At 41.6% G+C, this 25,743-nt stretch overlaps 3 protein-coding genes across 3 annotated transcripts; 1 reads left to right on the top strand and 2 right to left on the bottom strand.

The window, feature by feature from the left end:
- Positions 1 to 458: 458 nt before the first annotated feature.
- Positions 459 to 11,945, bottom strand: nrde2 (NRDE-2, necessary for RNA interference, domain containing; the record flags this gene model as incomplete). Its single annotated transcript, XM_084569700.1, is given in 20 exon segments — positions 459 to 2,812; positions 2,973 to 3,044; positions 4,413 to 4,554; positions 4,685 to 4,824; positions 4,997 to 5,391; positions 5,897 to 6,392; positions 6,489 to 6,709; positions 6,837 to 7,008; positions 7,118 to 7,293; positions 7,453 to 7,573; positions 7,980 to 8,113; positions 8,232 to 8,421; positions 8,509 to 8,733; positions 9,329 to 9,546; positions 9,956 to 10,218; positions 10,402 to 10,542; positions 10,622 to 10,822; positions 11,123 to 11,228; positions 11,850 to 11,915; positions 11,918 to 11,945. Coding segments are annotated over 20 exon segments (3,633 nt in total). The 3' UTR covers positions 459 to 2,686.
- A 2,224-nt stretch (positions 11,946 to 14,169) lies between these two features.
- LOC311505210 (tubulin beta-4B chain) lies at positions 14,170 to 17,273 on the top strand. The gene is made up of 7 exons (XM_084568660.1): positions 14,170 to 14,294; positions 14,502 to 14,610; positions 15,246 to 15,356; positions 15,520 to 15,764; positions 15,878 to 16,200; positions 16,300 to 16,644; positions 16,760 to 17,273. The coding sequence occupies exons 1-7, from the start codon at positions 14,238 to 14,240 to the stop codon at positions 16,905 to 16,907; spliced, it is 1,338 nt and encodes a 445-aa protein (XP_084424786.1). The 5' UTR covers positions 14,170 to 14,237; the 3' UTR covers positions 16,908 to 17,273.
- A 2,996-nt stretch (positions 17,274 to 20,269) lies between these two features.
- LOC311505278 (tubulin beta-4B chain) lies at positions 20,270 to 23,373 on the bottom strand. The gene is made up of 7 exons (XM_084568753.1): positions 23,228 to 23,373; positions 22,913 to 23,021; positions 22,167 to 22,277; positions 21,759 to 22,003; positions 21,323 to 21,645; positions 20,879 to 21,223; positions 20,270 to 20,763 (listed from the first exon to the last, which is right to left on the bottom strand). Exons 1-7 carry the CDS (start codon positions 23,282 to 23,284, stop codon positions 20,616 to 20,618), a joined length of 1,338 nt encoding a protein of 445 aa, XP_084424879.1. The 5' UTR covers positions 23,285 to 23,373; the 3' UTR covers positions 20,270 to 20,615.
- Between the last annotated feature and the right edge of the window lie 2,370 nt (positions 23,374 to 25,743).

The following is a 25,743-nucleotide window of genomic DNA, read 5'->3' on the forward strand; positions in this document are numbered from 1 at the left end:
GGTCTCGCTCTATACGTGGCTCTGTTAGTCAGGTGCGCGCACGTACACATTGCTGCTGCTGCTGCTGTGCGCATGGCCTTGTCAGGTTACTGTAAACGTATCCGCTGTAGCTGAGTTGAATAAATGTTAGAAAATTTTGCCAAGAGCAACCTGAATATTAACTTGGTAGTGGTCATGAGTTACGAATTAGACCCAGAACAATCACCACCTACTGACAGCCCACTTAAAGTATAGCTAAATGTAATCAGGGCCACAGACACAAGCTTGTCTTTACACCAAGTTCATTATTAGTTATTGTTTTCTTTTTACAACACCATTACATATGATTTGGGCAGAAACATTCACAAAACTAAAGAAAAAAATCTTAAAACATGACTTTCACCTACGGTCCAACTGAAAGAAATGAGGAAAACTACTCACCAGCGAAGCTCAGACCCCAGGACGGTTGCCTGCTTTGCCTTGTTGACACTCTAGCTTTGATGCTATGTATATGAGAAGTGGACTGGTGTGAGACCCCAGCATGCAGAATGCAAAACAAAGTCTGCTCTCGCAGTTTCAGAATCAAGAGTCTTTATTGTCATTATGAGAAGTTTTTGCAGATACTCCCGGCTTAAGAGGCACACATATAAATAACATGATATTTAAGTAAAATACTTATGAAAAATATAAAACACCTTAAAAAGAAGAAGAAATGTAAATGTGCAGCTATAAATGAGAACTAAATGAAAATGTTTATGATCAACCAATCGAAATAACTTTGCAAAACATTATTGTCTAGTTTCTGGGGCTAGTAGTACTTTAAATGAAGGCCAAAACGTGACAATGGTTTACATCCTTGTGTTGATCTTTATGTTTACCTCATGGGACTTTTAAGTCATTTGGTCTGTTGCAAATACACATGCCCTACATAGGCGCTACAACACTGAGCACAAAAATTTCACAGTGTACCTTTTAATATTTGAGAACTGAAACAGTCATATTAATCAATCAATGAGTCAGACAGACAATTGCAGTTGCCAAGTCCCTCCAGAAAAATTCATCTGTCTCTCTGTCTGAAATGGAGAAGCTCTTTCTTCTTCTCTGCTGCATCTAAACTAGTACAAATGCAGGATGAATTTGCTTAAAGAAAAAATTGCTTAAAATACAGTCTCACGTAATTATATTGAGTTTTCTCATGTATGAAATAAAGACCTGTGGTCTAGGACAGTCAGAATAGCTATGTGATCACAAATATAGCCAACTGTCATCAGAACTATACTAAGATCGTTGTAATTATTACAACTAGTCACATTTTGGCTTTGGCCAGCCTTCCAAATACTGTTCGGAGTATCTTTGACAAAATCTAACATTTATTTCATTCATTTTCCATTATCTGTTTACTCTGGAATTAAATGAATAATCCTCTGTATGGCAAGTAATGTTATTGTAATCTGAATTTGTTAGAACAAACATCTTATCTTACCATTGTCAAAATCTAGCCCACTATAATGTGATAAATACAACAAACTACATCCCCCAGTAGTTGTATTTTCAGGCAATATCATTATGCAGTGGAGGTTTATTATGATGACAAAAATCTCTTGTAACAAAATATAAATCACAACTTTTATCTAAGACCACGGACGTGCTAACCAAAGCGGCGGATTGCTTCTGAAAGCCGCGGCACAGACGTAGTAGCAGGGTAACACAGAAAGTGACGGACTAGTTTATGTTACACTGAGTTTTATGTGGGCGGAAGGATACGTTCTAAATGTCGCGGCTGCCGGCACTGTGGAAGTTGCGGTTTTACGTTTGAGAGGCGAGTTCTGATTGGACAGGGCGGACCCGCAATATTCTGTACACTGTATGGAGGCCGCTGGTTGGCTTGGATGGATCTGCAATGCGTCAAACCACGGCGCGGCAACGATGGCAGGGGGAGCGTCTCCACCGCCGCTGTGTACATGATGTCCTGTGTTGAGAGTAATGCACAGAGAAGGCAGGTGAAAACTTCAGGTAGTTTACAGGTGCGTTGCCCCAGCTGGAGTGTATGAACCATGAGACCTTGAATTTTGCAGATATATGTAGGTAAAAACGAGACAAATTCCCTAAAATATCTAAAATTTTGCATTGCATTAAAAACATTGACTGTTTAATTCTGTGTCAGATTTTAACATTATTGCCAATTTAATAATAGAAAAATAACTAGAACTGCAAGTACAAAATTTGAACATAAATGTGTTCATCAAAGTGTTAAATAGCAGGTTTAATATTAATATTTTCATATATTTTTTAATATTTTATTTGTGATATTTTTCACCAGACTCTAAAGCTGAGCTAATCTTTGGAATATAATCTAATATAAACACAGTGTTTTGTTTATTATCTAATTATGCGCCATGTGTCATACTCGTCAACAAAAGTACAGCAGGCAACACATGAATCAATCTCATATTTATTGAAAACTGCACGTACTAAATCACAGCGCTAGTGGTCTGCTGTGGTAATTAAAACATTTCTAGGCATTATATACAAAGGACGACCTCTTGTCCATCAGATCATTGCAACTTCACTGGTCAGTTCTGCAACTATGTATGTGCATGTGCCGAGTTTGCCTGTGTGCACCCCGTTCCTCCCATTCCGTGCACCAATATGTGGATTGGCTTGTTGCCAGTGAAGCAAACTGGAGTTGTTGAATCAGGCATTGTGCTCAGTCTTCCAGTAGTATATCCAGTTCTTCCAAAGGCAGCCTCAGTCGGAGTTCTTTCTCCGTCATCAGATCTACAAACTCCTGCAGATGCTCGGGGAACAGCTGCACCGCATCCATGTACATACCCTGATCACACATGTGCCAAACGTGCGCACATTTGGATCAAGGACAATTTGAATTCATACAGAGAAAGAGAAAGAGAAAATGAGGGAGGATTTCTGTTAAGTACAGCTTAAAATTGACTTGGACAACAATCAGCTGCTGTTAGAAGATATTGCTGTATCACCTTCGCCCAGGGAATATTCTGTAAGGCCTTGTAGAAGATCCCTCTGGCTCTATCCACCTTTCCTTCTGACACCTACACAGTCACACACGAAGCACAGACACAAGACTTCGCTGTCAATATTTGTGTACCCAAATGATTACACAGAGAAAGCCTGTATAAGCTGGCGTTCCTGTTGCTGTGTTTTCAGGCTACATTCACACCATTAAGTTATTATTTTAAAACGCATAACTTTTGCTATGTTTACACCTACCACCGACTTCTACTCCAGCGTATTAGGACTCCTAAACCTTTTGGAGATGCTGACCCTGTTTTTGATTAAAAAAAAATTGGTTCAAGTTGGCAAAAACAGAGACTTTTGGAAACTATGACGCAGACATCCATGTTTGCTTCCTGGGCGGTTTGTTACTCGGGGCAACTGGGCGATACATTGCCAAAGGGGGAAAGAGAGGAATTTTCATTTGAATTGAATTGGACGGTAGTTGAGGAAAATATTAGCACCTATTAACCACGCAAACACATGATGAGACCGTTTCACTCTAGGTGGAATATATACATTATTTCTGCACATATTTGCCCCACGTAGGGTAAACAATAGGTGATGCTACAATTATACAGGAGGGACAAATATATATTTCCATCTCCAAAGTGGGCAAAACCACTTTGTGCACGTTTAAAAAGTTCTGCCTGATGTTGTTTTGAAGCCATGTTCCATGGAGTACTGCAGGTGATCCTATACAAAGCCTGATCCTGGGGACAGCTAATGAATTAGCGATCAACACAATGCTTTATTGTAATTTAAATAGTAATTTAGGCGATTGCACATATTGTTTAATTAGTGGCTGAACTGAATTGGAATGGTTGAATTGTATATCTTTCAATTTACAGCACATTATCAACCCCAGTGTCACTGCTCTTTATTCTGGATTAGCTGCACCTAAAATGAAATGTGATGAATGGAATCAGATGATAGTGAAGTGTATTTTCATTAATACTAAATTATTCGGTGCCTCTACATCCAAAGCTGCTGAACTGGTAAATTGCAAACCTTGTGTTCATGATCACTCTGGGATGTGTATTTATTGTGTAGACAAGTTCTTAACTGACATTGACAAAGCTTTGTGTAATGTCTCCATCTAGTGGTTACTGGTCGTATCGCTATCTGTGTCAAAAAGCAAAAAACATATTTTTCCCTCTCAGTGTAACAACTTAATAATTTCTGTACAGTACCTACTAAAACATGTTAGTGTGGATGCATTTTGTGGATGCCTTATACTATCTTCTATTCATGCAATTCCTTTTTAAAATGATATTTTTCTGATCCAGAACTTTTGTTTTCTCTTTTACGCTGACAGATGTAGCAGACTTGTTTCCTACTAGTGTCACTGCTCCAGGGTAAGAAAGAGTAGTACATGTGTGAGAATTTGTGTGAGCTCTTCTCACCAGGAAGTGGATGTACATCCTCCAAAGTAAAGGACAGTGAGCGCCCATCTCTGTTGCTATGGCACTTTCAAAAAGTCCACGGATACGGTTGCTGAGGCCATTCTCTGGCAGGATGGGCATGGCATCATTATGGCAACAAGATCTATAAAGGCCATAAATATTGGAATGCATACTTGTCAAAAAATATTTTCATAGTGCAAAAGAACAAACAAGAAAACTATAATCATTATTATCTGATTAGGGTTTTGTTGTTATTTTTTACATGGGCTTACCTCTGAGCAGCATCTACCAGCTGCTTTCTTTGTTGTTCAGCAACAATGGCAAATAGGCGTGGTACCACACTGCTGTTGTTCCTGGATACAGAGTGAAAAAAACGGCGTGCCCGCCCAGCGCTATGGTAACGGTTCTCCACCTGAAACACAAGTCATATGAATGTCATTGTGTCAAAACAAACAAGTACTGATACAATTCAACAAACACACCTGCACAATGATAAAGTAAATGATTTGATTTTAACCTATGATGATTAAAAATATGATATATTGGTATTTGAATTTTATATTTATGAGCAGATCATGGCTTGCCTGTATGTATATGCTCCAGAGGGGTGCGTTGTTGGGCCAGGCTGAGAGGGCTGAGGTCAGAGTTTGTCTCAGTGTAACCAAAGGAAACACACTGATGCTGTTGTGGTACCTCAGCAGTGCTGCCTGCTGTACGGCTAGTACCTCACACTCAGAGGCCAGCCTGTTGACACGGTGCTTTTCGGTGTGACTGGAATCAGCTGCTGTGTGGCTTTCTTCAGCTTTAGTGTTCAGGCCGTTTTCAGGTGTCAGAGTACAGTGCAGTTGCTCCATCCTCTCTCTGGCCTGGCTGTAGACAGCGTTAGCCGCATGGATGCTCACTGTGAGGTATTGAAACAGAGCATAGCAGCCGACCAGACCCCTCAACCTCAGCTTGTCTCCTAGCAGGTCCTCTTGGCCTGAAATGTAACAAACAAGATTAAATGAGTAACATATTTAACTGGGTAGCATTCAAAAACTTTATATACCTTTTAACATCTCTAAATGATGATTCAGATATCTAGTGTGTGAAATAACTAGTGTGAAGCAAGTATTTCCAGTGGCTTTTACTGCAAATATAATATTTAAATCTAAATATTTCTACTAATATCCTGTGTTCTGAGTACTAATGACTAATAGTTGAAGCACAATACCTGTGTTGCTTCATGTTTAAGACCATTTACACAGTATTTCTACTTCACATTACTGGCAACCCTTTCTGAAGCATTGTAATGAAGATTGACAAAAAAAGATAAAGGCTTTGTTATATATTTTACATATATTTATATTTCCTACATTGGTTTTTATGCCCCAGAGAATTGGTTGGTTAACACTAGCTGGACAAAATGGTCACCACTAAGTATGTGGCTTAATTGTGCAAACTGGCCAAAGATAAAACACACAGAAACAGTTTAGAAGATGAACCTTTTCTGCTGGGCTGAAGACTGTGGGAGTTTTGTTCCAGGGCTGACAAGCTGGCACTCAGAGCCTGTTCATAGGATTTCCTGGCTTTCAGAATGGAAACTGGGGAGAGAGACTGAGAGGACGAAGGGGAGGATGAGGAGGCTCCTTCTGCTAGTCTGGTGAGTACAGACACAGCCGGGGACGCAGTTACATCCTTTAATCGCCCTGCTCGCTCTTTTGCTTCGTCCTCCACTTCCAGCTGGGACCACAGGAGGCACAGGTCACAGAGAGTGGGGCTACTCAGTCCTTTGGTCCCCCCTATTGCTGTGGCCGTAGAAAACACTTTGCGAGCCTCATCCAGGTTACCCAGAATCCACTCCAGGTGTGCATACTCACGCCACAACACCAGCGACGAACGGTTGTCTGGTTCTTTCAGCAGTCGCTTGGCAACCCGCTTGCTGCTCTTACCTTGGCTGCGAAGACGCTTTTTATTGCCGCTGCACAAACAGCGCATCACCTGACACATACAAACAAATAGAAGTAAATAAGTGAAAAGGTCTTAGGGTTTCCTTCAGTTTCATAAATATGCGTAGTGACTTAAACCAAATCCAACCTTGACTTTCTCGTACTGGATCCAGCTGAGTGACAGCAAGGTTCGGTGGTGAGGAGGAAGGACAGGCTGGACCATGCTGAACACGCTGGTGAGAAACTTCTCACCCTGCTTCCCCAGCCCCATCCACTTCCTTGTTCCCTGGAGAGTGGTCATGTGACCCACAGAGTTAACCCCAGGGTCAGGTAGGTCGTAAGATGTCAGAGGCCGCTGGAGATCATAACCTAGGATGTGGTACGGAAACAAATTGGTCACTGAATTCATCATATGCTTCATTCAAACTGTTTGCAAATAAAAAAACTAAAAAAACCCAGATACTTTCTGTTACTCTGACATTCTTTAATTCTTTACCCTGAGTGAGTAGAGAAAGGTTTTCCAGAAGCAGACCAGGTTGACAGGGGGCAGCAGACAGCCCAGAGTCAACAGGCAGACCCAGGAATGACAAGAAATGGAAAAGAAGACGGAGTTGAAGCTCTGCTGAAGACAGACAAATAAGGGATGGGCCGATGTCATCAAACAACACCTAGAGTTGGAGAGAGGGAGGCAAGGATGTCAGGCTATAAACACATTCACTCAATAGTTTGATTTAACATATTATTAATAGTCATACATGGACAGACATATTACAGCACCTGTCTGTCTGGGTCCTCACAGTCCTCTACTGACTGGCCCTTGGACTTGTCAGGCCGCCAGGGCAACCAATGAGCTGCTTCACGAGACAACTCCACATCCAGCCACACTGTCCCTCTGGGCTGGCTCTTATCCTTCACCTCTTCTTCATCCTCCTCCTCATCATCTTCATCTTCTTCTGTGGAAACACAGAGAGACACGCACAAACCCATGAAAACTGAGAGCACATGTTCATGTTTCTAGCCCACAGATTATTTGCTCAACAGTTTATAGAGTAAAGCCCGCTTCACATTTACACCGCTGTAATGATGTCCATATCTGTGTGTATGCTTTTTACCTGCACTGGGCTGTAACCAGCCTCCTCGTTCTTGTTGGAGCATCCAGGCTTTCCATCCTCTGGCCCCCAGCTCCCCAACCCTTGCCTCGCCACTGTCCCAGAACGGCTCAAAGAACTCGGCCTGTACGCACACAGACATAAACTTAAAGGCACAATTTCCTTCTTATTTGTATCACTGATGTGTATTCACTCCCAAATTAGAACTACTGGACAACACAAAATAGACAAATTCCAAGTGAAGAACTCCACAAACTACAAACTATTTAGAGTTAAGATTACTTTTTAAAGATATATGCACAATTATACGAAAAAAACACAGCACCTTCGTTCATTACTTCAGACATTAGCTATGTAGTGTTTAAATATACTTCCAGGACAGTTTTATTTATCTTCTCATCCAACTCTCACCATAGTAAGGATAAATGTAATTCCCAAAATGTCAAACTATTCCCCTGAGATCAGATTAAGGTTTTAAATAACATTATCAAATCTCACATTTGTTTTACAGTCTTTGTGTGTGTGTGTACCTGCTGCTTGGTGGACAGTTTTCGGACGTTGTCAGGTTTATAGAAAGTGAAGTCGATCATGGCCTGAAACAGAGAGATGGCCTTCTCTGAGTGACCAGACTGACGCAGGAAGTGACACTGTTGCATGAAGATATCTGGACAGGAAAAAAACAGACATCATTCAGAAAGTATTGCGTATTTATGTTCTACTAAGTGTTCTCCACCTATCAGTCCTCTCACAGTAGACAACAGGCTGATTAATATCTCATTTACCCAGCAAATCTTCCTCTATTCCGGGCAGAGCTGGATGAGAGACCATGCTGCCGTCTCTCACAGCACTGAGCGTGCTGAGACACTTCCCATAGGCAGAGTTGACCTTTGACACAGTGAAGTTACTGAAGTAGCTCTGGGTGAAGAGCAAATACTCTCTCCACAAGGGGGCGCTGTTTGGGTGGAGGAACACCTGGAATACAACAGAGGAAAAGTGAGCGAGCCTCATTACAGACATGCTTCTAATCATCACAGACACATATAAAGACTGTAGACTTACCAGCTTCTTCCATTCTTTAGCAAGAACTGAGGGCTCCCAGAGCTCTTGGCAGATCCTGAGCCTCTCGAGCTGCAGAGCTATGCACACAGGGTTGGTGGCTACAGCACGCTCTGCAATACTGAGCTTTTTCTCCAGGACCGCTCTGTAGGAAGACTTGCGGCGCTCAGCCGAATCACCACCCTGTTGCTCGTCCTCGCCTCCAAACACCGCTGCACTCATCTCATCCTAGAGAGCGAAAGAAGAGTTTATAGGTAATGCTTCATAAGAGGACTAATTAAGTGAGTCTAAGATGAACTGACCCCTATCAATTAAAAAGAAAAGTAGTACCTTGCAAAAGTTTAAACACCTAAGAAGCTCAGATATAACTTTTACCAACTTAATTAGCCTGTTAAGACTACAAGGTAACAGGAACAGTGGAGGTCAAGTTTAAGTCTGGAAATCTAACAAGACTTTAATCGCCCTTCATGAAGAGCCATCAGGACTAATCTCATCCTCGCTACATCCTTCAGTGTCAGACATTTGCAAATCAACATCTAAAAATCTAAACACCTTAATGCTTGAAGCTGTATGTATGTAAAGGGAATGAAGAATTTCCTTAAGAGGAAATGTGGATCAATCACACTTTTGGCTTGCGTTGCAGTGGAATATTGCTCTAGCAGAGGGAAGATTGACTTCAATTAAATACCATTTAATCAAGACAAACATCACACACAAACATTTAGCTAATTACGAAAAAAAAGGAGAGCTTCTACACCAGCACATCCTCTGAAACATAGGTAAAGCACTCATGTCAGTTATAATGCAAACAGGGCCTCCATACCTGGTATCGTATGAATTGTATCCACAGCTGTGTGTCTGCCGGCTCCTCTCTGAGCCGTCTGTTAAACTCTTCAGTCCTCCCAGTCAAAAGTGCAACACTCTCCCCTGTCTGTGGGTCTTGTTCCTGCTGGTCCTGCAGCCCTTTTCCTTGCAGCCAGAGGGCCGTGGAAGAGTCGTACACACCAAGGGGATTTGCTGATGAAGTCGGAATTCTGTCACCTTAAATAAAAGATTGGAAAATGTAAGGAATGAAAAAATGAAAGCACGTATCAGAGATACTGGACTGAAGCACTTCAATTTGGAAATTGGCAGAAATACAGAAATTGTAGTTAGTAAGCTGATGACACTTTGTACACCATTGCCTGGAATGTGAAGTTTCCATTACCAAAAGACCACTGAATTCTGTTGATATTTCTGACTGAAATCTGTTTCAGTTTGGATACTGCCATGGTGTTTAAATTCCTACATTGTAAGTCTATAATTCCAAATCAGTAAATGTCAGTTTCAGTTTGAAATGGGACTAAACCATTTATTTAAAATCCTGAAATAACAGCAAACTGAAGTTTTTGCTTGTTTTTTTAAAGCTGTAATGTTTAAGGTCAGAACCCTCAATACTATAGATACATACCTCTTTCTCCTCCTTTGTTCTCACCCTCATTGTCAGCCAGGCGAAGGAAGGAGGTGGAGGTGATGGCGTCACTACAGTCAGGATTCGTTGGTAATATCGGTACAGGAGGCTCAGACCTCAGCAGCTGCCGACTGGCTGTGGAGAAGTACCTGTCTGCTGCTTTCTTACTTTCTTTCTGTTTTTTATTCGCCTCTGTATTGTCCCAGCTGACTGCCTGCTTTCGAGCGTCCAGACCCAACGACGAGCTTCCTTTTCTCTTATATCTAGGACACGCATAGTTTGTTGTTGGGGTTCATGCAAGATTTTGTTTTCTTAAGAGATAGAAAAACTTTCCCATTCAGAAAAGTAAATTATGGTAGTGATAAACAAAGAGGCAAGTAGTTGGATGGACACTAAGACAGACACTGAAATCTAATCAGATAAAAAAATGCAACTTTGTGTGTTACCTGGCTACGTCTCCTCTGTACAGGGACTTGTACGTCCAGTTGGCTGGGTCTGGTTTACGGTCCACACAGAAAGGCTGCTCTGTAGGAGACTTGACGTCATCTAGCCAGGAGAAATGGCTTGCTAATGGAGCAGCCTGGTGTCTGCATGGACACACAACAATTCTGAAATAAGCCAGTGTATAAAATGAATGGTGTATGTGATGTAAAAGTTTGGCAATACCTGTCTTGTTCCCTCTTGAGATCACTGGGGAAGATGATTTCAGAGTCAGACCCACTGCTGTTCGAATACCTCCCACTCTTCTTTTTATGCTTTTTCTTCTTTTTCCTTTTCTTTTCACTCTTCTTTTTCTTCTTTCTGGGCACATTATTCCCTCTCTCTCCTTCACTATCTTCCTCCGCAGAGCTCACCTCTCTGGACACTCTAAAAATCATGTTAACGCAACATTAATGGAAGTTAGAGATACAAATAATCGATTCCAAGTTGATGCCTGCCTCAACGAAACGCAGAGATTTTTTTTGCTAGTCCACAAATTCACTGAGTACTTCTTATTAGAAAAGTGTTAGAATGACGACCGTTATTTAGCAAATTTCTTAAGAGACTTACACAGTGCCTGACAGTAAAACAAAAAATAAAACAAAACACCACAGCCTATACCATTTATGCGTGCAAAGTAAATTCTGCAGCATGGCCTGCACGAAAGAAAGAACAGAGATGTTCCACCTTGTTTCCTTCTTGTTCAAGTTATTGCTGGTATCTTCTAAAAACCGACTGTGAAGAGAGAGGGCATCTCCAGTCTGAAAGCTCTTGTTATTCAGCCAATCTAATTCTGAAAGGAGAGCGGACAGAAAAAAAAAGTGTTAATAATATTAATATCTTAATGTGGAGGAGGAGGAGGACTTAAGAATCGTGGCGTTATCAATCACTGCTCGTTTTTTTTACATGCAGCATGTATCTCACAGATGTGAATAGACTAGACAAGTAGAGAGCTCAGTAGTGTCTATCAGACAACTGTAATGGCTCAAACAGACCACCTGTAGATGATCACTTAGGAATTCATGGACACATTCTGCTTTCGTTCTCATACAGACGTTTAGAATTGTCCTAACACAAACGACAGCAATATTAAACAGAAAGTTACTGTGGTTAAGAAGATTAGGCGAGACGAGCGCTGTATTTGCTAGCTTACTGTGCGGACACAAACGCCATACAAGGGGCAAACAAACAGAAAGTATCTCGTCTTTTTGAGGGAAAAAACGCAAAGTTAAAGTTACACATTAGAAACGCCGACTTCTATCAGTCTGCTTCAACGACAGGCAGACGTTAGAGCGGTTAATATGAGCTAGTTAGCTTTGTTTCCGTCAGCTTATTATTCAATTGTACTGACAACAGAGTATCTGGATGAAAACCAATCGTTATTTAAACGCGTTCAAAGTGAAGAAGTGGTCACCTTTGGACGAATCTTCAACTTTGTTCTCCTCTACTTCTGCAAAAGCTGGAAACAGCGCCATGACTCCGTGTCGCATATAAACAGTCGCAGGAACATGACGTCAGCTGACAGCCAGCGTCGTGCCAATGTAATAATCTTCCGCACGCAAAGAATGTTAGTATTTGCTGTTAATTCAAATAAGTCTTTACCGGAAAATAAAGGCGATCATGTTTCCTCCTAAAAACGGTTTCCATTGTAACTTCACAAACCAAACACGTTACACTTCAAAATATTCATCAAGATCACGCTAATCATGTTAAAGTATTGCTTGCCTCTGCCATAAATTGTATCCCCTCCTTATAAGCTACAGTATCTGTCCTACAGTCAAGAGTTTTAGTTCTTACATACTTCTATTAATGTCTAATTATACTGGACATTATGGATTAACCTCTTCAATCATAGTAAAAATTATAGGGGGATACACATTCTGTCAGAATGAGGTTTCTCCTCTGCCATAAATGTCATCACTGACACCATGATGACACCATTGTAATAAGGAAGTATCAATCATTACTTTACTCTGTCTTCAGAAAGATGTGAAGATCCTAAACAATTGTTTGAAAACAAAATCTTAACTTGGGATCCAACTGCTTTCTTGCTATGGGGCTTTAAGCTGCATTTCTCAAGTCTTTTAAATAGACTCTTTTTGTCAGGCTGTATTGAGATCTTTTACAGGTTTTACAGGAGGTTTGGCATCCCATACCTAGATGAGCACTCCTGGGTCTCAGGTTTTGTCATTCTGACTGAAAACTCTCACAATTTCCATCCTGACCGATGTGGATACAAGCGGAAACAAAATCTATATTCTAAAAGAGGAATGCACAGAAACAGGAAGGTCAGTTTTACATTTGTTGACGTTAGGTTCAGGCTGACAGCTACAAGTTTTTTGTTTTTTTTCGGATCTACTGCAGTCAGATTGTCAAGATATTATTGAGGCAGCACAGACCTGATCTTAAAAACAAATCCCTACAAACGTCTGTACATCTGTACAGATTACTGTTTTAAGGGCAGTTACATCTGTAGATGAATCATGAAGAATAAACAGACATCAAGGACACCTATCTGTGATTACGTCATTGCAAAGACAAAAGGAAACCATAAAAACATTAAGACTTACTTTATGTGTTGCAAGATAAAAGGCCTATGTTGATACAGTTTGTTTCCTGAGTGATGGGGTTTATTCAAACATACATTTATACAAAACCTTAAAAATGTGACTCGTGAGATATTAAAGCAATTTAAAATATACATCATGCTATAAAAACTGTATTTTGTAGCTTTATATCTTATTTGAAAAGATTTCCATGCACAGTGATATTGTATGAGATCAGAGCCCGCTCATGTAACAAATACAGACACACAGGTAATTTATGTCTATCAAGTTCCAAAAGAAAGCCAAAGAAATTAGTTTAAAACTTTTGAATAACGAATGAAGTCTTACATTAAAGATTCACCTGGGATAACAACATTTGGTGGGTTTGAGAGAAACATATTCAGACAGAATCAAATTTCTTTTACCTCAAGATATTCTTGTCAGAATTTGCGTAAATCCAGATGTATATTGCAGCTTCAGAATAATGTCTACTAAAGTGTATTTACCAACGACAAGATCATTTAATCAACAATTTAAGGATGAGCTAAAAAACTATGAGAAGAATCCGTTGAGTAAAACGTTCTGAAACATCAGGTAAGGTGGTAAAAGGAGCTAAACTTAGAACCTGATATTCAATCTTCTTTCTAATCCTATAATTGGATTACTTATTTACGACTAGTTTTGCCACACATTACATCACAAACTGTAATTCTTGTTTTTTATTCATTTCAGTTTTTTGTTTATAACACATTGCAAGACGCTGGGGAAAGTAGCCTACAGATATAGGTTTCTCTCTCTTCCAAAGTCATACGTAACATTGGATTAGTTATTAACTACTACGTTCTCCCTAATAGTCTATAATCTAATCTTATCTTATCTTATCTTATCTTATCTTATCGTATCTTATGACCTTTTGAATTGTAATTCAATTTTAATGTTGTGTAAAAACACAAACGGTCACGCCCACAAAATCAGTCAGTTTTTTGTTTCCACAGAGACGCTGCGAGGGTTAAATTCTGCTTAACGTTGCCGCGGTAACCAAAATATAACTGTCCAATCAAAACTCGGAACAAAGTTGTCTCGTCCAATGAGGTGCCTGGTATGCTTTGATTGACACCAACTTTCTCCAATTGCGTTCGAGCGCCGTCTGTAGTTGCCAACGCTCATATCTTCTCAGGTTAGTCCGTTGCTGGAGTGCGAGAGCGGTAATAACTTTGTTCTGTCGTCGTTGAGAAGTTTTTTTAATTTCGACAAAAATGAGAGAGATCGTCCATTTGCAGGCTGGCCAGTGTGGCAACCAAATCGGAGCGAAGGTGAGAAAACGTTTCTTTTTTTAAAAAAAGTCTCAGTTCATTAGAAAACGGTATTAATGCTAAGTTTGGTTTTGGGCGGGCTGCTAAAGTAGCTCACCGAGCGACAAAGCTAACGCTAGCACCGTTGGTTCTGACCGGTAACGGTAAGTCGTGCTAGTTAGCCGGCTAATTTAACCGTTGTTCTTTATCCTCTCTGTGGGTGTCTAGTTCTGGGAGGTGATAAGTGATGAACATGGCATCGACCCGTCCGGGACATACAACGGAGACAGCGACCTGCAGCTGGAGCGCATCAACGTGTATTACAACGAGGCTTCAGGTTAACTTGACTTTGCTAAAGGCTTTAAGCTACACAGTTAGATTATGTGGTTGCTTGGTGAGCCGAGGTAATTCAATACTTGGGTGTGTATCCAGACACTCGCTGTTGAATCAATGGGCCCTTCTTGACTCTGCTTCCTAGTTACTGTTGCTCAGTCTCCATGACACAAGAAATCAACAAACCCCCAGTTAACAACACCACCTAACAATTAAGACCTGTATTTCAAAAACCTTAACGTTATATGTGAGACTGACTTTAAAACGTTAAATATAAAAAGTAGCCGAGGCTGAGGTTTTATAAGTAAACCAAAAAAGAAAAACATTAGATAAGATGAGTCATACCTCAAAATGTAGATGAACACGTTTCTCACTAATGTTAAATATGAACAGTCATTTATAAATTATATAAAGGAGGTTCAGGTGGTGTTCAAATAACTTAATGCTACTTTTGATTGTCTCGTTGAGCTTGCAAGATAAATAAAGTCAGAGGAATGTTATGAGTACTAGAAATGTGGGTCAAAATTGCCTTTTGGCTTTTGCATAGTTTAAAACTAGTTTACTATTATAATGCTCAAAACTCTGGCAGCTCTGTTTGTTTCTTACAGTCATTGTTTTGTTCCCGTGCTTTTTCACCAGGCGGCAAGTACGTCCCTCGTGCAGTGCTGGTGGACTTGGAGCCAGGCACGATGGACTCCGTGAGGTCTGGTCCCTTTGGTCAGGTGTTCAGACCAGACAACTTTGTCTTTGGTGAGCATTTAAACACCAGTCACATTCAGTGTATTCACTGTTCATTGTATGTAAATAGTGTTTTCATTTGCATATACTAGTAAGTCATACTTCAGATAAAATAAGATAGGGGAGGTTCTGACACCACAGCATTCAAAGACTTCTGTATTTGCATGGAACTCAGGTCAGAGCGGAGCAGGTAACAACTGGGCTAAAGGCCACTACACCGAGGGAGCTGAGCTGGTGGACTCAGTCCTGGATGTGGTGAGAAAAGAGGCAGAGAGCTGCGACTGCCTCCAGGGCTTCCAGCTCACACACTCTCTGGGAGGAGGCACCGGCTCTGGCATGGGCACGCTGCTCATCAGCAAGATCCGAGAGGAGTATCCGGACCGCATCATGAATACATTCAGCGTGGTGCCCTCACCCAAGGTTCACACAATACATTCACATATTTTCACGTTAAATGTTTCACCTTCCGCCTGGTTCCTCTGTTCACTGGCACTTCTTCACCTTTCCTCTTTCCCATCACTCTATTCCTCCAGGTGTCAGACACAGTGGTGGAGCCTTACAATGCCACTCTCTCGGTCCACCAGCTGGTAGAGAACACCGATGAGACCTACTGCATTGATAATGAGGCCCTGTATGACATCTGCTTCCGCACGCTCAAACTCACCACCCCCACCTACGGTGATCTCAACCACCTCGTCTCAGCCACCATGAGTGGGGTGACAACCTGCCTGCGCTTCCCCGGCCAGCTCAATGCAGACTTGAGGAAGCTGGCTGTCAACATGGTGCCCTTCCCCAGGCTGCACTTCTTCATGCCAGGCTTTGCCCCCCTGACCAGCCGAGGCAGCCAGCAGTACAGGTAGACAAGCTGGACCCAGCTTCTTCTCAGAGACCGTCAGACTCTTGATTGAGTTTTTTCATTTACTTTTCAGCTCACATAATATCTTTCTTTTTCTAGGGCATTGTCAGTTCCTGAACTCACCCAGCAGATGTTCGATGCTAAGAACATGATGGCAGCTTGCGACCCACGCCACGGCCGCTACCTCACGGTGGCCGCCATCTTCAGAGGACGCATGTCCATGAAGGAGGTGGACGAGCAGATGCTGAACGTGCAGAACAAGAACAGCAGCTACTTCGTGGAGTGGATCCCCAACAACGTCAAGACGGCCGTGTGCGACATCCCTCCACGTGGCCTCAAGATGGCTGCCACTTTCATTGGCAACAGCACAGCCATTCAGGAGCTCTTCAAGCGCATCTCGGAGCAGTTCACCGCCATGTTCCGCCGCAAAGCCTTCCTCCACTGGTGAGTAAAAGACAGTGGGGGAGAGATTCGTCTACACGGGCCAGCCTGTTTGTAGCCCAACGTGCCTACACTAGCATAATGCCCGTCAGTTAACATTTGACTCGTATTGTTTCAGGTACACGGGCGAGGGCATGGACGAGATGGAGTTCACAGAGGCTGAGAGCAACATGAATGACCTGGTGTCTGAGTACCAGCAGTACCAGGACGCCACTGCTGAGGAGGAGGGAGAATTTGAGGAGGAGGGTGAAGAGGATGTCGCATAGTCTGGAGACGTATGGATCCAGTTGTAGCAGGAACTTGCTGATTCCTTTCATCAGCTCGGTGGTGTTGTGAAGTTGTACAAATGTTTCCTCTCTGTTAACTGTTCAAAATATGTTTGTGATGAAAAATAATGTAACATTGACCACTTCAAGGCACTCTTTGCTGAATTTTAGAGTTTGTTATAGAATATCATTTGTGGCAGAACTCAATCATTTATTGGACAAAAAATTAAATGCACTAAAAAACTGAAAGCAACTGAAAGATTGTCTGGAACCGGTTACTGATATGAAATCTTTAGTGTGCTTGTTCTGGGATGTTGAAATCCAAAGTTTATAGAGATTTTAATAAAGATGGACCTGTTACTACTACATATATCACTGAAACGTTTCTTTTGTCTATTTAAAGAATCGTGGCTTTTCCACTGTAAACAGGTGAATTATCTGTCCTGTTTTTAAAACCCACACACACCTGCTGTAGACTCACACTTGTGTGTTCACCTCATTTACTTGGACACAAATTTCAGTTTGATTCATGCAAACTAGAAGCAGGTTATGTTAAGCTTTAGTCTTTAGGTTGAAGGAAGTTATCTGTCAGACATAGATCTGATAATGTCCAGCATCCTTATCCACCAACTTTCCTTTCCTTTAACCCTTATTAAATCACTACTCACTAACATTTTGTACAACAAACACGGTGTTAGTGTGACTGCAAAGAATATACAGTAGAAGAAAGTTGATCCGAATCACTGATCCACCTTCTGTCAGATGAGGAAGTAATGAAAGACTGAAGTAGAAAATTGTCTCTTTTGATGTCCTCAGGGGATAAGATTTGCTCACAATAACATTTACAAGAGATTTTTACATAGAGTCTAGATGTAAGGAAAGCTTAACAGAATTTATTTAAATACAAAAGGTAACTGAAAACCTGCTTGAAGCATAAACAAAGTTTTCCATATTGAAAACAACAAACAAAAAGGCCTAAGTATCTTCTCCACTAAAACAGGTGGCACCAACCAATAATCCTACTGTTCATGCATTCATTTTCTCTAACCGCTTGTCGTGGGGGGGGGGGCTGGAGCCTATCCCAGCTGTCACTGGGCAACAGGCGGGGTACACCCTGGCCAACACAGAGACAGACAACCATTCACACTCACATGCGCACCTACGGCCAATTTAGAATAACCAACATGTCTTTGGACAGTGGGAGGAAGCTGGAGTACCTGGAGAGAACCCACGCAGACACAGGGAGAACATGGGGAGTCCACACAGAAAGGCCCAGTCGGCCTGGACTCAAACCTTCAGTGCTAACCATCACGTCACTGTGCCGCCTTAATCCTAGTGTGTATAAACCATAGATTACCTGTGTGTTAAGGTGTATAGGGTACTCAATCTTACCTTCCACCACAACTAAAATAGATGGTACTCAAAGGGCCACACGTCTTGACAGTTAACAAGGTAGGTAACAAATCAAAACAACAGTCGAGCAGAATAGCAAGCAGGGAGCAGAGACTGGATCAATCGGGCCAGCCGAGAGTGAGCATCCAAGCAGCAGAGACTGGATTAAGCGGACCATTCGAAAGCAGAACAGCAGAGCAGCAAAGAGGCCGAGGAGCCTGTAGCTGGATCTCTTTTAATGTACAGTAGGACTTTCAGGTGGGATCACTTGAAGAATCAACTGTGAATAAACAGGGGAGGGGGTGAGAGAGAGAAACAAACAAAAGAAACACAATGCCCCTGTCTGGCACGTAACACTGTGTTAATAATTTAATAAAAAGACCAATTATCGGTCATCAAGAAGCAGAAGCAGGTGACTGGAGCTGAAGGACAAGAATCCTTAATATCTGAATGACAGAACAAATGGACATCATTATAGAAAGCTTCATGTTCCCTTTTCACTTGTTCATACATCCAGAAATTATCACATGTCCATTAAAAACTGATTAAAAGAGATACTGAACTATACTTATTGATGACAGGTTAAAGAAGGAGATAGGAACATTTGAAAGAAATCAAAGTTCAGGTTTCTGATGGGGTTAGTATTTCTGCTCAGCTTCTATCTATGTTTTTTAACTAAAGCTGTGTTCACAGCTTTCATGTAAGGTTGGACCTGTTTATAATTTCATTTTTTTATGGTAAGCTTCTTGTTTACAAGAACATTTAAGGAAATATTGACAAATGCAGAATATGTTCATTTCAGAATTTGTCTCATAAAACCTTGTCAGTAAATGAACCAAGTATCAAGAAACAGAACCTTTGACTAATATAAAAAAACTGTTTCACAAATACAAAAACACAGAATGTATGTTGGCACAACAACAACATGCAAATCATGTCTTCAGGTTTGTCCTCCTGCCTTCAGTGCCTAAGAACACACTGCTGTGTTTCCTCCTCCAAGCTCCACGTGATAGTCAGCTGTCTGTCTGTCTGTCTGTCTGTCTGTCTGCCAGCCTCCTCCACACACAGTGTCTGCTGTCTGGATGTGGAGCTTTCTATCTGAGTCCAGGTAGCAGGTGACACATTCAAGATACAGGCCATTGGGCAGTTCAAACTGCTGTCTGAACTTTTGGAGTCTGTCATCCTCCTGCTTCTTCTCTGCCCCTGTGCTGACTCTCTGCTTCCTGCCTGACAGATATCTCTTCAGGAGGATAAACCCTCTTTTTTACCTCTGGTAGGAAAATAGTTGAATGGCTGCAGTGGTTTGGAGGCTCCTGAGGAGCCCAACAAACTTCAGGAACTTTCCTGTCGTAACCACAACTCTCCACTGAGTGGAGCTGTATCACAGGACCCCTAAGTATGCTGGATAATTACTTTGTTCAAGGAGTCTGTTCTAAATTAAACCAATCTATGTTGGAATGAAACTAGAAGTGCGTCATCAGTCACTATTTTCTACTTCACAGTCTTTCATTACTTCCTCATCTAACAGAAGGTGGATCAGTGATTTGGATCAACTTCCTTCTACTGTTTATTCTTTGCAGTCACACTAACATTGTGTTTGTTGTACAGAATCTTAACGAGTAGTGGTTTAATAAGGGTTAAAGGAAAGTAGGCGTTATCCTGATGGAGGAAAGTTGGTGGATAAGGATGCTGGACATTATCAGATCTATGTCTGACGGATAACTTCCTTCAACCTAAAGACTAAAGCGTAACATAACCTGCTTCTAGTTTGCATGAATGAAACTCAAATGGATGTTATCAGCATAAGAATTGTTTGTACTGATGTAAAACACCTAGATAAAAAAATAATTTTCTTCAAATCTTTACTTGTACTTGTTTGAATTCAGTCCAAACAGGTTTATTGTTGGTACTATTTGATATTTGTGTCCAAGGGACGATTCTTTAAATAGACAAAAGAAACGTTTCAGTGATATATGTAGCAGTAACGGGTCCAAAACTCTTTATTAAAATCTCTATAAACTTTGGATTTCAAAAGAACAAGCACACTAAAGATTTCATATCAGTAACCAGTTCCAGACAATCTTTCAGTGGCTTTCAGGTTTTTAGTGCATTGCATATTGTGTCCAATAAATGATTGAGTTCGGCCAAAAATGATATTCTTTAACAAACTCTTCAAGAGTGCCTTGAAGTGGTCAATGTTACATTATTTTTCATCACAAACATATTTTGAACAGTTAACAGAGAGGAAACATTTGTACAACTTCACAACACCACCGAGCTGAGTTCCTGCTACAACTGGATCCATACGTCTCCAGACTATGCAACATCCTCTTCACCCTCCTCCTCAAATTCTCCCTCCTCCTCAGCAGTGGCGTCCTGGTACTGCTGGTACTCAGACACCAGGTCATTCATGTTGCTCTCAGCCTCTGTGAACTCCATCTCGTCCATGCCCTCACCCGTGTACCTGAAACAATACGAGTCAAATGTTAACTGACGGGCATTATGCTAGTGTAGGCACGTTGGGCTACAAACAGGCTGGCCCGTGTAGACAAATCTCAACCCAACTGTCTTTTACTCACCAGTGGAGGAAGGCTTTGCGGCGGAACATGGCGGTGAACTGCTCCGAGATGCGCTTGAAGAGCTCCTGAATGGCTGTGCTGTTGCCAATGAAAGTGGCAGCCATCTTGAGGCCACGTGGAGGGATGTCGCACACGGCCGTCTTGACGTTGTTGGGGATCCACTCCACGAAGTAGCTGCTGTTCTTGTTCTGCACGTTCAGCATCTGCTCGTCCACCTCTTTCATGGACATGCGTCCTCTGAAGATGGCGGCCACCGTGAGGTAGCGGCCGTGGCGTGGGTCGCAAGCTGCCATCATGTTCTTAGCATCGAACATCTGCTGGGTGAGTTCAGGAACTGACAATGCCCTAGAAAAAGAAAGATATTATGTGAGCTGAAAAGTAAATGAAAAAAATCAATCAAGAGTCTGACGGTCTCTGAGAAGAAGCTGGGTCCAGCTTGTCTACCTGTACTGCTGGCTGCCTCGGCTGGTCAGGGGGGCAAAGCCTGGCATGAAGAAGTGCAGCCTGGGGAAGGGCACCATGTTGACAGCCAGCTTCCTCAAGTCTGCATTGAGCTGGCCGGGGAAGCGCAGGCAGGTTGTCACCCCACTCATGGTGGCTGAGACGAGGTGGTTGAGATCACCGTAGGTGGGGGTGGTGAGTTTGAGCGTGCGGAAGCAGATGTCATACAGGGCCTCATTATCAATGCAGTAGGTCTCATCGGTGTTCTCTACCAGCTGGTGGACCGAGAGAGTGGCATTGTAAGGCTCCACCACTGTGTCTGACACCTGGAGGAATAGAGTGATGGGAAAGAGGAAAGGTGAAGAAGTGCCAGTGAACAGAGGAACCAGGCGGAAGGTGAAACATTTAACGTGAAAATATGTGAATGTATTGTGTGAACCTTGGGTGAGGGCACCACGCTGAATGTATTCATGATGCGGTCCGGATACTCCTCTCGGATCTTGCTGATGAGCAGCGTGCCCATGCCAGAGCCGGTGCCTCCTCCCAGAGAGTGTGTGAGCTGGAAGCCCTGGAGGCAGTCGCAGCTCTCTGCCTCTTTTCTCACCACATCCAGGACTGAGTCCACCAGCTCAGCTCCCTCGGTGTAGTGGCCTTTAGCCCAGTTGTTACCTGCTCCGCTCTGACCTGAGTTCCATGCAAATACAGAAGTCTTTGAATGCTGTGGTGTCAGAACCTCCCCTATCTTATTTTATCTGAAGTATGACTTACTAGTATATGCAAATGAAAACACTATTTACATACAATGAACAGTGAATACACTGAATGTGACTGGTGTTTAAATGCTCACCAAAGACAAAGTTGTCTGGTCTGAACACCTGACCAAAGGGACCAGACCTCACAGAGTCCATCGTGCCTGGCTCCAAGTCCACCAGCACTGCACGAGGGACGTACTTGCCGCCTGGTGAAAAAGCACGGGAACAAAACAATGACTGTAAGAAACAAACAGAGCTGCCAGAGTTTTGAGCATTATAATAGTAAACTAGTTTTAAACTATGCAAAAGCCAAAAGGCATTTTTGACCCACATTTCTAGTACTCATAACATTCCTCTGACTTTATTTATCTTGCAAGCTCAACGAGACAATCAAAAGTAGCATTAAGTTATTTGAACACCACCTGAACCTCCTTTATATAATTTATAAATGACTGTTCATATTTAACATTAGTGAGAAACGTGTTCATCTACATTTTGAGGTATGACTCATCTTATCTAATGTTTTTCTTTTTTGGTTTACTTATAAAACCTCAGCCTCGGCTACTTTTTATATTTAACGTTTTAAAGTCAGTCTCACATATAACGTTAAGGTTTTTGAAATACAGGTCTTAATTGTTAGGTGGTGTTGTTAACTGGGGGTTTGTTGATTTCCTGTGTCATGGAGACTGAGCAACAGTAACTAGGAAGCAGAGTCAAGAAGGGCCCATTGATTCAACAGCGAGTGTCTGGATACACACCAAAGTATTGAATTACCTCGGCTCACCAAGCAACCACATAATCTAACTGTGTAGCTTAAAGCCTTTAGCAAAGTCAAGTTAACCTGAAGCCTCGTTGTAATACACGTTGATGCGCTCCAGCTGCAGGTCGCTGTCTCCGTTGTATGTCCCGGACGGGTCGATGCCATGTTCGTCACTTATCACCTCCCAGAACTAGACACCCACAGAGAGGATAAAGAACAACGGTTAAATTAGCCGGCTAACTAGCACGACTTACCGTTACCGGTCAGAACCAACGGTGCTAGCGTTAGCTTTGTCGCTCGGTGAGCTACTTTAGCAGCCCGCCCAAAACCAAACTTAGCATTAATACCGTTTTGTAATGAACTGAGACTTCACTTTAAAAAGAAACGTTTTCTCACCTTCGCTCCGATTTGGTTGCCACACTGGCCAGCCTGCAAATGGACGATCTCTCTCATTTTTATCGAAATTAAAAAAAAACTTCTCAACGACGACAGAACAAAGTTACTACAGCTCTCGCACTCCAGCAACGGACTAAGTAACCTGAGAAGATACGAGCGTTGGCAGCGACAGACGGCGCTCGAACGCAATTGGAGAATGTTGGTGTCAATCAAAGCCTACCAGGCACCTCATTGGACGAGGCAACTTTGTTCCGAGTTTTGATTGGACAGTCATATTTTGGTTACCGCGGCAACATTAAGTGGAATTTAACCCTCGCAGCGTCTCTGAGGAAACAACAAAGTGACTGATTTTGTGGGCGTGACCGTTTGTGTGTACACACAACATTAAAACAAGAGTTATTCTGCCAGCTGAATCTTTAAAGTAAAACTTAATTCAGCAGATAAATGTCAGTCAAGAGTGTAAAATTCACTTATTTGGGGTTTCTTCTTGATCTGGATGACTTGAATTGTGTGGTTGTATTCATTTTATGAGTTGGCCCTGATCTCATACAGTATACTCTAGGAAAATCCATGGAACCACTGCTCAAAGATCAGAGAACAATAACTTGAAATGAAAGATATACTTTGCACTTTTGGTCTTTTAAAAACTGAATCATTAACTTGTCATCATGTGTTCAACCACAGGACTATTACTTTACCACTCATTCTCTGGACGTGTTGTCTTATTTCACTCATAAAACATACATGCTTAATCCTGTTTTGCTTTTGTGTTTCAGACAATAAAATGTCTGTGTTTTCTCCTGAAACTAATAGTTACATACAAACATTTACTGTACTCACCTCTATTCAAACTCTGTCATCAATAGTTGAATTAGTCATTGCGTGAAAATGAAGGGGAAATGAAAACCAAAACTTGAAGTAAAACAATTCAGATGAATACAAATGAGTAAAATTTATTTAAAGTATTTATTGGAATCAGAATTAATCATGTAAATGATCTTTCTCCTTGTTTGAATTGATGACATAAAGAATTGTCACGTCATTTCTTGATCAATATAATTACCTTTGTCCGAATAACTGCTCCTTGCTTTCTTCAGACAACATAGTTTTTATTTTAAGCTCACAGTTTCCTGCTTTATGTTCAGTTGTTTTTGTAAGGAAATTATGAATGTAGCTTTTAAGCATTTTAAAATCACTGTTCCTGTTCTAAAACAAATACGGGAGTTACCTTGAACTGAGCCTCTTTGGTCAACACTTTCAGTCCAGTGTATATGAAATTACATACATGTAAGTAAGTAAGTAAGTAAGTAAGTAAGTAAATTTAATTTATAAAGCACATTTAAACACAGCATAGACTGACCAAAGTGCTGTACAGGGGATAACAAGGATTAAAACAAATAATACAGAAAAACACATTAGTCATAAAAACATAATTAAAAGGAACCACATAAGATAAGCAGGAGTACAGGATTAGGGAACAAGGAAGGCCAGGGAGTAGAAGTGAGTTTTTAGCCTGGATTTGAAGGCAGAAATGGAGGGGGCAGATCTAATATCCAGGGGGAGCTGGTTCCACAGACGTGGAGCAGCAACTTCAAAAGCCCTATCACCCCTTTGTTTGAGCCGAGAACGCGGCGCATGGAGAAGCCCTTTACCTGAGGATCTCAGGGACCTTTGCACTGAGTAGGGCTGTACAAGGTTGGTGACGTAGGTTGGGGCCTGCCCATTTAGTGCCTTAAAAACAAACAATAAAACTTTAAACTGAATCCTAAAAACAACTGGGAGCCAGTGCAAGGAGGCCAAAATGGGGGTGATGTGTTCACGCCTCCTAGTGCCAGTTAGAAGACGCTAGACGTTAGAAGATGTATAATGAGTACTGCTGTAAGTGCCTTTCGCGACTGCGTTCAGTCTGTTTGTACCAAACATACAAAAAAAAAGTGAATCAAATAACTGACACATTTATGAATGGACGGCAGTGCCTTTCAATTAAAGTAAGGAAGTGACAGGCACATATTAATTTTAAATATGCTCAAACACAAAATCATTTTTTAAAACATTTTATGAACTCCTGTTCCAAATCGGTGCCAGAAGCAACTACACCTTCAACATTTCATCCCCATCATGCTTTCGTCATAAATCAAACAAATTAGATGGATTTTCTTTTAATAGCCAGTGGTAATACAGCATTTTGTGCATGAAATAGAACATTACGCTGTCTTTGGAGTCTTTTCATACTGAACAATCATCAGACAGCAGCAATAATATTCAGACAGATATTTCATTTACACCAGCAGTGGCGATAATATGGTACAGGGTGTGGTTTAAAGTAATCCATCTTTGTTTGAGTAATGCTAATAATTTTGCCATTGGTCAACATATTTATGTGTTAGCATGGAGCATGTGGAGAGCTGGGGCTGGTGTGATTTATAGCTCCTAACTGGTTTACACTGTCTCACCATATAAAACACAAACATGAGACCAAAGTAAAGGAACGTCTGCCTCTGTGACCAAACATACAC

The sequence above is a fragment of the Chelon labrosus genome, assembly GCF_963514085.1.
Source record: "Chelon labrosus genome assembly, chromosome: 20".
Taxonomy (NCBI): Eukaryota; Metazoa; Chordata; class Actinopteri; order Mugiliformes; family Mugilidae; genus Chelon; species Chelon labrosus.

Bases quoted from the DNA above. Each gene is read 5' to 3' on its own strand.
- LOC311505278 (XM_084568753.1), bottom strand. From the start codon at position 23,284: ATGAGAGAGATCGTCCATTTGCAGGCTGGCCAGTGTGGCAACCAAATC. The intron at 22,004-22,166 runs GTGAGCATTTAA...CATGGAACTCAG, and splicing joins ACCAGACAACTTTGTCTTTG to GTCAGAGCGGAGCAGGTAAC. The intron at 21,646-21,758 runs GTTCACACAATA...CTATTCCTCCAG, and splicing joins GCGTGGTGCCCTCACCCAAG to GTGTCAGACACAGTGGTGGA.
- LOC311505210 (XM_084568660.1), top strand. From the start codon at position 14,238: ATGAGAGAGATCGTCCATTTGCAGGCTGGCCAGTGTGGCAACCAAATC. The intron at 14,295-14,501 runs GTGAGAAAACGT...GTGGGTGTCTAG, and splicing joins GCAACCAAATCGGAGCGAAG to TTCTGGGAGGTGATAAGTGA. The intron at 15,765-15,877 runs GTTCACACAATA...CTATTCCTCCAG, and splicing joins GCGTGGTGCCCTCACCCAAG to GTGTCAGACACAGTGGTGGA.